At 47.8% G+C, this 11,261-nt stretch overlaps 1 protein-coding gene across 1 annotated transcript in view; it reads left to right on the forward strand.

Annotated features, from left to right (window-relative positions):
- Positions 1-9,627, forward strand: part of LOC120513172 (syntaxin-binding protein 4-like) — a 46,471-nt gene extending 36,844 nt beyond the window's left edge. Inside the window, exons 13-22 of the mRNA XM_039732321.1 lie at positions 264-360; positions 2,344-2,471; positions 2,960-3,052; positions 3,538-3,603; positions 3,698-3,886; positions 4,337-4,453; positions 5,561-5,610; positions 6,466-6,596; positions 7,852-7,909; positions 8,673-9,627. Of these exons, the coding sequence (XP_039588255.1) occupies positions 264-360; positions 2,344-2,471; positions 2,960-3,052; positions 3,538-3,603; positions 3,698-3,886; positions 4,337-4,453; positions 5,561-5,610; positions 6,466-6,596; positions 7,852-7,909; positions 8,673-8,775 (1,032 nt within the window). The 3' untranslated portion in view covers positions 8,776-9,627. The remainder of the gene's footprint in view (positions 1-263; positions 361-2,343; positions 2,472-2,959; positions 3,053-3,537; positions 3,604-3,697; positions 3,887-4,336; positions 4,454-5,560; positions 5,611-6,465; positions 6,597-7,851; positions 7,910-8,672) is intronic.
- Positions 9,628-11,261: the final 1,634 nt, after the last annotated feature.

Here is an 11,261-nt window from a genome sequence, read left to right on the forward strand (position 1 = left end):
GCTTTTGATAAAAGTCCTGAAAACTCATCGGAGCTGCAAATCTGATGGCAGATAAAATGTTCTGGGAGGGATGTGAACCTGTGTTCAGGAATAGACATTTCTGTACATGTGCAGCAAAGGAGCGACTGGAAATCCAATCCAAGCCTGTTCTTTTGGGAGATGCTGCCTGGAGAAACCCAGCACTAAGTGTCTTCCCAGTGCCTACCCTAAATTATTGCTTTCCCAGTATTTTTCTTTTGAAAGGCTCCTTGTTTCTGCTCAAGGTTCTGCAGTACCTTGGTCTGGATGTGACCGAGGAGAAGAAGAGGCAGCTCCGGCAAAGCCTGACCACGGACTCGCAGGGGACTGTGGCCTATGGAGGTGAGCAGGAGCTCTGCCCAGGGCATCTGACATTTCTGTGCAGCTCCACTGGCAGCTAAAAAGGGAAAAAGGGACAGAAGTGGCTGGTGAGACACCTGCCTGGGTAGGGATGGAGCCTGTAAAGAGGGGAAGTCACAAACACAAAAGAAGGCATTCTGTAGAATCATGGAATCCTGGAATGGTTTGGGTTGGAAGGAATCTCAAAATTCATCTCATTCCACCAGACACTGTCCACTATCCCAGGTTACTCCAAGCCCTGTCCAAGAGGACACTTCCAGGGATGGATCAGCCACAGCTCCACTGTGAAACCTGTGCCAGGGCCCCACTGCCCTCACAGGGAAGAATTTCTTCCTAACATCTAATCTAAACCTACTCTCTGTCAGTTTGAAGCCATTCCCATTGTCCTGTCATAGGTAAAACCAGACTAAAAGAAAGTTGGTGCAAGGGTTTATTTTCCTTAAAATCCCAGCTTTCCTAGCAGGAACTGGCCAGAGGAGACACAGAAAATGAAAGCCAGGTCTGCTTTCTGTGGCCTTCCAGAGCATGGCTGGCCTGCAGGATCTGCTCCCCAGAAGGCTTTCAGCAAAAATCCAAAACCATCAGCAATGTCCCCAGCAGACAGAACAGTCACAAGGCATCTGGATCAATGTTTTGTGTAGAGAGAGGGGTGGGACACAGAGCCACGGCCCTCTCCTACAAGTGACTGGAGTTGCAGCTTGTAGAAACAGAAATGAGGATGATTGAGGGTATTTAGCAAATGTGCTGCTTTTGCAGAGAGACTCTGGCTCCTGCTGCAGCACAGGGACCGAGCACCACCCAGGACAGGCTTCAAGGTGGGGCCATGAGAACCTCATGGACTTCAACAAGGCCAAGGGCATGTTCTGCACCTGGGTCAGGGCAGTTGCAAGCACAAATCCAAGCTGGGTGGAGAAAGGATGGAAAGCAGCCCTGGGGGAGCATTTGGGGTGTTGGAGGATGAGAACTGCACACGCCCAGGCTGTGAGCACCCAGACACCCCCTGGGCTGGGCTGAGCCTCAGTGTGGGCAGCAGGAGGGGGGATTCTGCCCCCTCAGGTGAGACCCCACCTGCAGAGCTGCCTCCAGCTTAGGGACGACCTCAGAGCCCCTGCCAGGGCCTAAAGGGGCTCCAGGAGAGCTGCAGAGGGACTGGGGACAAGGCATGGAGGGACAGGACACAGGGAATGGCTCCCACTGCCAGAGGGCAGGGCTGGATGGGATATTGGGAATTAGGAATTGTTCCCTGTGAGGGTGGGCAGGCCCTGGCACAGGGTGCCCAGAGCAGCTGTGGCTGCCCCTGGATCCCTGGCAGTGCCCAAGGCCAGGCTGGGCAGGGCTTGGAGCAGCCTGGGATAGTGGAAGGTGTCCCTGCCCATGGCAGGGGATGGAATAAGATCATTTTATGGTTCCTTTGTCCCCAAACCATCCCATGTTTCTGTGATTCTGTAGACCCTGGTGCCACCTCCCTGGTGGTTCCCACCTGCCCCACGCAGCCCCTTCTGCTATGCTTTCCTTCATGTCTGAAAGCAAAATTAATGGATTTTCAGACTTGTCAATTTAACACCTTTTCTAAGTGCTGAACTCACTGAGTTGTGTTTTTGTTTAAATCAGCACCATGAGAAATGGCCAGCAGGTGCCTTTTGTGAGGGAAATGCGGGTTTAGCTTAAAATTTTTAAATTTTCAGAACCACAGTCATGAAAACTCCCCTGTGAAAATATCTGGGGTTTTCTGGGTTTTAAAAATGTCAGTTTTTTCAGTTGGATAAGAATGAGGAGTCTGATAAAGGCTGTCAACTCATTTAAGCCTGATGGGATTGCTGACAAACCCAGGATTATTAGACAAACCTGTCTGGCATCTCTAAACCCTGCTTGGCACCAGGGGGTGACCCCAAAATCAGTGGCATTTTCTGCTAAGCCACAGCAATTTTCTGGTTTAACCTGGTAAAAACTGATTGTTTCTCACAGATGTTCTCCAAGCACTCAGGGATCTGATGCAGGAGGAGCTGGACGAGGCTGGTCTGGATTCCAGCTCTGTGCTCTTCACTCAGCACGAAGTGGCCAATTTGCTGGATACATCAGCTTTTCACTCCCCGGTCAGTCACCCCAAAGCTCTGCTACATTGAATCCATGGGTCTTCTACATGAAATCCATGGAATTCTGAGATGGGAAAACCTAAATTCCCATTTTCTGGTTGTTCTGGAGTTAGAAAGACAAGGCAGAACTATTAATGAATCATTTTTAATAGGAAATTCTATAAAAGACCTCAAACTTCTCATTTTGAATAAGGAAATAACAGTATCTGTGGGATAATATGAGGAAGCAGCCTGGCAGTTATGCAGAAGGAGAAATAGCCATAATTAATCAATTTAAGTAATTTCATTTGGTTCACAAAGTGAAAATTCATTCTAGCTCAGCTATACCAGCAATGATGGGGATCAGAGAGTGAAATTCTGTGGGGCAAAATGAACCATCCTGGGGCTGAATTATTTAATGTGTTTTTTGATCTATTGCATAAAAATGCTGACTCCTTTTTTAGGTGGTTTTGATTCCATATGTGACGAGTCTGTCCCTCTCCTTGCAGACCTTTGACTCTCTCAGCTGCAATGGCAGCGAGGACCTGGAGCAGCTGCAGCTGGAGATGAGGGATCTGCGGCACGAAGTCCGCAGGCTGAAGGTGCAGCCTCCCCTCGGAGCAGATTTCTTAGCTGGGGTGTTCTGCTGTAGGGGGTAATGGGATGGCCTGTCCCTCTGGAGAAGTCCCCAATTTGCATTCTGTGCATTCCTCGTCACACAGGAGCCTCTCACCCTCCACTCTCCTTAATTGCCTCTTTCTTGCTCTCAACCTCAAAGGAAAACTTATTTGTACTCAAAGCATGCAGTCCCTTCTCAGCAGGGAGTTCATATATTTAAAAAGCAGGTCTCATTAAGAATTCCAGTGTGTGATTAACAGAAGCAGCACCTGTCCTCTCACCCTCACCTGGCTGTGAGCACCTCGGCTGTGTCCAGGTGGAATTCTGCTGGTCACAGCTCTAAAAGCTCACCCTGTGTGGGGGGGAAAGTGCACAGAGCTTCTGTAAAATAATATTCTGGTGGGTAGGGGCATTCTAGAAAATGTCCTGTCATTTGTTGCTTCTAATCTGGTGAAAATATTTCCCACAGTCTCTCCTGAGAGAAGTGGAGAGCAGCAAGAAGCTGATGGAGGATGAGCTTCAGAGGCTGAACCAAGTTAGTGGAGGGATTTCTGGGTGCTGGGGCTGGGTTTGGGGCTGGCAGCTCAGGGGGACGTGGTGTGCTCATCACAAGTTCTGGGCCCTTGCAGAAGGCGCTGGGGTTCCTGTCGGAGAACAGGAGCCTGCACAGCAAACTGCAGATGGCTGAGGTGGTGCAGAGACAGGCCCACAGCGCCGAGCAGGACTACGAGGAAGTGATCCACCTGCTGGAGGCTGAAATTGCAGAACTGAAGATGCAGCTGGCGGGGAAAAAAGCAAAGCACGTCTCTGAAATAGAGGTAATGCAACCCCCTGGAAAAACCCACAACCCTCCAGACTCTTCTTCTGTGGGTTCATAGAGTCATGGAATGATTTGGGCCAGAAGAGACCATAAAACCCAGCTCATTCTAAGCCCCTGCCACGGGCAGGGACTCCTTCCACTATCCCAGGTTGTTCCAAGCTGTGTCCAACCTGGCCTTGGACACTTTCAGGGATGGGGCAGCCACAACTAAGGTTACCCTCCTTTTATTTACACAGGAGAAAATGAAATTAGCACATAGATCATTTGCTGTGTGGGACCACAAGGCCAACACAGTCTCTGCATCTGTGTTATAATTTGCATAACTTCCACTGTCCCTTCCCAAAGGACACTGCTTTTGCTTGTAGCAAATGCTCCAAACTGCTGTTTCCAAAAGCCAAGGCTGGAGCATCACCAGCACCTTTCTCCCCCTGCTGTGTCCCTGCCTCAGGAGGACATCCTGGAGCTGAGGAGGCAGCTGTCCCTGGCTGATGGCCAGCTACGAAAATCCGAAGTCTCACGGAAGCGCCTGGAGATCTGCAATAGGAAACTGCTCCTGTTTGTGCAGGTGAGGTGTGGAGCTGCCCCGCTGCTGCAGCATCACCACGGCCTCTTTCCTTCAGGATGGTTTTGCAAGTCCAATCAACTTCCTCCTCCATAAGCAAGAGGGGATTTCTTCCTCTGTCTCACTCCAAAAAGTCACTGTCTGTTGGTTAGGAGGAAGCAGAGAATGAGTTCAGATCTCCTCATATCCCTGGGAGCAATGCAAACTCCATGGTGCAGGTTTTGCTGGTGGCTCTGCTCTTCCTGGCTCCCTGTGCTGAGGCTGTCAAAATAATCCATGCTCACCTTCCCTTGCTACAGCTCTAAAAATAGGAACCTGGAGAGTGGCTTTGCTCTTCCAGTGCTTTTTGCCCTGGATTTCCTGTAAAATCTCACTGTTTAGTCTTTCAGTTGGTGGGTTTTCCACTTCATTCCCTATGCTGGGAACACCAGTATATGTAATTAATAAACTGGCCAGCATGGAAAGCATTAGTAATCAGTGTATCTGCTGTGGCTACTGATGGCCTGTCCCAAGAACTCTTGAAATCAAGCAGAAACAGTGGAGCAAAAGGAAGCATAGATGCTGTGTCCTCTGCTCCAGAGAAGGAAGAATTAATTGCCTCCAGAGCTTCAGCACTATGTGCTAGAGCCTGTGCAGTTTGGGGTCAGACTTTGGAAATATATCTCACTTGACCCCAGGGTCAAACATCACAGGATTTTGAGCACTGGAGCAAAATGTCTTCCTTTTTTCACCACCCCTCAGTGGTGTTGGAGAAATGCATGGTAATGACAGCTTACACATGCAGGTCCAACCCAGGAGCCAGGGGGTGCTGGCAGCCATGGTCACTGAAATGCAGCCTGCAAAATTATTCCTTGGAAGAGTATTTTTGTGTTGCATTTCATATATTTTAGCAGTAGTAATAAAATGCAGAATTCAGATGTGTCTGTAGATTCATGAATGCTGCCTGAGCTGCAAAAGGCCTTGAGATATTTGCTTCAAGGGCAATGAATAAGCAGAAGCTTATTACTGTCATATTAAATCTGATCATCAGGAAAAACCCATGGGGTTTGTTCTCAGGAATTATTCATTCCTACAAGTTTGAAACCCTTTTTTTTTTCTATTGCATGACAGAACATTTACAAGGTCCTGAGCACACACAGTCATTTACCAGATGAGAAAAGGTAGGAGATGGCTTCTGGGAATGGTGAACAGCAACATGAAATGTCCTTTTCTGACCTTTCTGTGGGGAAGGTGCTTCACATGTAACCTACCCAGAGTTTCTAAACATACTTTCACTTTGGAAGTGAAACCATGGGAGAAAGATGATCTGGAGGCTGCTGGTGGGTTGGTGCTGGGGGACTTGGGCCTCTGTTCAAGCTTTTTTTTGGGAGTGAGTAGCTGAACTCAGCTTGGGTTACATTGCTCTTGTCAGCAGAGACACCAAGCAGGTTGTTTCTGAGCAGCAGAGTTTTGACACACCTGCTTTTCCAAACATAAACCAGGTTTTGGCTCCAGGACCACATCCTTTTTTACCAGCAGTTAGAGTGGGCAGAGTGTAAGCAAGGAGCTCTCAAGATTCTCAGCTGCATGAATGGCTGCAGAAGCAGAGCTCAGGCTCCTGAAGTCCCCTCCAACCTGAGCCTATCTCCTATCACTTGGGAATAAATGTATCACACCTCTCTGTGTGTTTTTAAGTGATTACATCATTGAAAAGTCACTGTCCCATTGATAATTACCAGTCCTTTTAAAAGCCAGTTTTTTAAGAGGGATGGAAATCAGTTTTTAAGTTTCCAAGTTGGTTATTTCTAATATAATGTGGGGGGAACAGCTTTTGACAAATTCTAAAGAATACTTTGCTACTTTTCTGTAACAAAGCAATGCAAGTGTGTCTAACAGACATTTGAATGCGGAGGGATGGAGATGCAACCCCCCAAACACACAGAATTTATGTAGCAGATCCTTCCTGAGAGGCTGGCCAGGATTGTCAATGACCATTCTCTGATAGAAGTATTGATGGCACTTTCCATGTTTATAAGCGTCAACCATGAAACAGAAGAGGATAAAACAGACGCAGTCTCAGACACATCTCTTCCACCTTCAGATCTTGTTGACCTTTTGCTGTCAGAAGCTAAAGAACTGTTAGCACCAATCCTCTCCAACAAGGATGGTAAGCACTAAATTAACTGGAGAAACTGAATCCCAGCAGGTCTCAGGGATCTCTGCCAGTGTTATTGGCAGTTTCCAGCACCTTTCATATTTTTCCATACCAGTTGAGCCTCCCTGATTCTCTCATGCTCACTGAGATGTAATTACCCTATATCCATGTGACTCATCTGGGAATCTGCAATGCAGACTCGAAGGGTTTGGAGTCAAAGACTTGTGCCCAGGGCCAGAGGAAGGGCATTTATCCAGGGGAAAAACCCTAACAGGCGTTAGGAGGGTTTCACAGAATCACTGAAATGCTAGTTGAAAGGGACTGCTGGGGATCAGATCTTTCTGCTCCAGGTAGGGCCATCCCAGTAGAAGGGATCTGCAATGGGTTTAACCAGCCAGGATGGAAATCCACAGCCTTCCTGGATGGTGTTCCCTCACTGCTCTGTGACAAAGATCTCCCCAGCACCCAGCCTGAGCTCCCCCAGGGGCAGCCTGTGGCCACTGCCCCCAGTTACACTGGCTGCACTGCCAAAAACAGCTCGGCATCCTTTAATTGCCCCTGACGTAGCAGTGGGGGCTGTGAAGTTGCCTCTCAGCCTCCTCTTTGCCAGGCTAAACAAGCCCAGCTCCCTCAGCCCTCCCCAGCCTCTCCCTGCAGGCCTGGGGCTTCCCTTGCTGGATCCCGTCCAGTTTCCCAACAGCTTTAAACCCAGGATCCAAACTTTCCTTCCACCATCCAGGTACTATTACAGCAATGCTGAGTGGAAGGGAACAGTCACCTCCCTGTTTCCTTGGAGTAAAAACCAGCCATGCTCCTTTTGCCTCACCTTTGTGAGAAAATCAGGGAACAGGCATCCAGCTCCACGGGAGTTTGGATTAGCTTTCCCAGTCTGGTACTCTGAACTGGTCCATAAGCCATAAACATTTCTTGGTGGCAATTATTTGACCCTGCTTGTCTCTTCCCCCACAAAATGAGTGTCTGACCGCCTCATCAGTGTCACGTCCAGGTGAGTGCACAGCCCCAAACAGGTGCCCAGTCCTTGCTCTTTGATGCTATTCACCAGCTCAGTGGCCATGGCCCAGCACTGGCTTTGTCTCAAAGCACAAGACACAAAGGAAATAATTGCAGCCTTTCAGGAGCACCTCTGGTTTACGAGTGCTGTCAGCATTTTCTGAGCTCCTGCCCCATTTAAATGTGCATTATCATAATGCAGCAGCATTGGGCATGTTCTCTGCACTAATACTTGGCTCTGTGCTTCCATCTGCAGCTCTGCCATGGGACAGGGACCAGTGCCTGCCTGCTGAAGGAATCCCAAATTACAAGGAGTAGGTGTCAAAACTGCTGTGGTCTGTAATTTGGACAACACAGATACTAAAAATTCCTGTTTGTTTTGTTGGGTTTTTTTTAACCAAAACTGTTGCTTGACGACTTTTGATCAGACAGTCTAGGAGAGGCCTCCAGATGGCCAGGACAGAGAAATACTGTGAAATTCCTAGACAGAAAGAGATTTCCTGCTCTGCATGGTGTGAATTCCTGGATTTCTCTTTTGCTTTATAAAATGCTGGTTTTCCTTCAGGCCAGATGGGAATTTGTGGTTCTGTGGCTTGTCTAGCCAGCATTTTTATAGTGCACTCTGTGTAAGGGAAAAAGCATCACTGAATATGTTAATCTTTTATGCTGTGATATCAAGATGCTGTGAAGCTCCAGACAGGGAAAGCAGGATGACTTGGCTTTGTTTGGACCTCAAACTGTTAAATTTCCCTGAAACCTCTTCAACTGCTTGTATTTAACAGAGCCATTTCCTAAAGTTATCTGAAAGGGCACTTTGAGACCTAAATATCTCCTATTGCTTTCTTAGCTTAACTCAACCTGAAGATCTGCCAGCACAGTTTTTTGTTTAGGTACAAAGTACCCATTTGCAAATGATAATTTCAAGGTTATGAAAAGCATTTTCAGACAAAATAGGCGGCCTGCACAGTCTAACCAGGCAAGATCTGTGGCTTCTTCTTTCCTAAATAACCTGTGCTGTCTTCACATTACCCTCTGTGTCCTTCCCCAAACGACCTAAGGCATATTTCTCCTTTTCAGCCACCTCCATCAGAAGACCACGTGGCCCCCTCCTGCAGGCCAGACCAAGAGTGACCAACCACAGCCACCAAGCCCAACAGAAGTACCTAAGAAGTCGACATAAATATCCCATGGCTTGGTGGTGCTCCAAACCACAGCCATCCATCCTGTGGGAGACAGGAAAGACACCCCCAGGCACCTCAACATCCAGGCCAAGCAGACTGAGAACAAGCTTTCTGACACAAGAATCATTCTTCCTAACTATCCAAGACTTTTTCAGCAACCTCCCCTGCGCGTCTACCTCTGAGTTATCATACAAAGCTTTTTGCTCACGGTTTTGCAGCTTTATAGGAAAAATATTCTCATGAGGCTACAGAGGCCTGGATTTCTGTGGCAGCCTTTTAGAGCTTGTATTCTGGGTAGCTTGAATGTACCTGAGGGACTCAGGGGTCTCCAACAGATCCCTTTTGGTATTTCAGATGAAAAACCAAAGTCTATTTAGTGACTGTAATCAAAGCAGCTTAATCCCTAGTGTCCTAGTTGTCTTGGGATAGGTACTTCTCTTTTTATTCTTTTTGTATAGCTTCTCCCAGCTGCAGTGCTTGGAGTGGGAAGCACACCTCAGGCAGTTGCAGAGTGCAGGACAGGCAGCGGGGTGCTCCGGTCACGGCGTGGACACCGAGCCCTCCCTGGAACGCGGGGCAGGACATAGTGGGCATAGTGAACATAGCTCAGAAAGGTCCCTGGTGTCACTGGAAATCACATCCATGTGGTGCAAGACTGAGACAGCAGTGGATGGGGATCAGATCAGATGGGCAGAGGTCTGGAAAATAAAATGGAAACACTCGTCACAAGGAGTTTCTCTCTGGTTTCTGATTGCAGCTGCTGTGTTCAGAGTCTCACAGACAAAGACACAGCCTGAAACCATTTTTCCTCCCTCTTATTTTGGCAGCTCCTGGGGAGATGCATTGAGAAGTTTCAGGAAAATGGGGTACAATCTGGCTTTTACAAATAATTTGTTAAGATTACTTCAAATCTTCTTTGTGGGGGTTCAAAGCTTGTGGATCCTTTATTGTCTAAATTAAAGGCTTAGGCAAAATCATGACCCTCACCAGTATCTCCTGCACTCGAGGTATCACTGCACTGCTAAACCAGCAACTGTGTGGTGGAATATATCACATAAATAACCAGTCTGAAATTTTGGGTAAGTTCAATTTCATAGCTTGGGGTAAATTAAATCTTGGGAATGCATACCTCAGAATATAAATTAAAGGACTTCTTTTAAAAGGAGACATAATCCTTTGGACTGCTTACAAGGAATATTCCCAGGAAGGAGAAAATATTCATCTTGGGATATCCTGTGTTTAATAGCTCATTCCCCAGTGCTCTCTGCTGTGATGGAATGATAGCAAATCCTGGTGTTACCTGTGGGTTTGGCCCTAGAGCTTTGTTCTCATCTCCTGTGTTACACAGACAGACAAGAGGCACACACAGCAAAATCCAGTCTCACCAGTCTGGTGTAGCCTGGCTCTGGAAAAACAACTCCGTTTCCCCTGGGGTTAACCAGCAGATCCCAATCTGCTCCTGGCAGGGTCTCTCCAAAAGCGTTTGGCTGGAGGTGGCATCCTAGGGAGATGTCTCCAGCCACTGCTTGTCACACTTGTCAGGGAACAGCACAAACAGGATTTTGGGAAGGAGCGGGTCTTGGGTTGTGCTGTGTTATTTCATATACCCAGTGCCACTTGAGACACCTGGGAGAAAAGGGCAAAGTTATGGGGAAAACACACCCGTTTAGTCTGCACTTAATCAGCTGGAAAATCAACAATCTGTTGTGGAAATCCACAGAAGTTTTAATGCCATCTCTGACAGTCATGGAATACTTTTCTCAAAATATGAGTACTGAACTCCACCTCCTTGAGTGCTGGAAAGGCACAGACCAGGACTGTCCCAGCAGGGACCAGTTAGATGGTCTGAAACAGAAACTCTTGATGCTGCTTCCATAGTCTGTATTATTCCATAGATGTGTATTTAAGGTCCCAAGAAAGAAGATTTTGTATTAAAGCATCACAGTGGGTGAGGGTTTGGATGAAATAAGCATTGTGTGGTTGGTGCTGGCACCTAGCAAGGGGTGGAAAGAAGGGGATGCTGCTCCAAGGCTGCTGCATTTGGAGTCTCCTGAGCTGTTTCCAAAAGAGCTGTGAAGTTCTTAACCTTTTAAACAGCCCCAACAGCTCTGTGCTCTCAGCTTACTCTGGAAAGGAAATCCCCCGTGTTCCCATCAGCCACTGGAGAGCCTCATGTCAAACAAGGATCAAGCATTGCATGCTTCCCAAAGCTTTCATTTATTTCCTTTGGATTTCCCATATTCCTTGTGCCTTTGCTCCGAGCCCAGCAGACTTCCCTCTGTCTGTTAACCCTGCTGTTCCAACACCACCTCTGCAGAGGGGTGCTCAGAGCCAAGCTCTGACAAGAGCTGTGCTCCTGGAGGTGACACTGATTTTGGTGACCCAGAACAACAAACCTGTGTCAGGCTTTACTCCCAGGCAAGGGGAATCAGGCAGAACTCAGCAAGGCACAGGGTGACATCTCCTCACAGAACTACCAGGAGGC

The sequence above is a fragment of the Passer montanus genome, unplaced genomic scaffold (genome assembly GCF_014805655.1).
Source record: "Passer montanus isolate IOZ18808 unplaced genomic scaffold, ASM1480565v1 scaffold8, whole genome shotgun sequence".
In the NCBI taxonomy this organism is placed as follows: domain Eukaryota; kingdom Metazoa; phylum Chordata; class Aves; order Passeriformes; family Passeridae; genus Passer; species Passer montanus.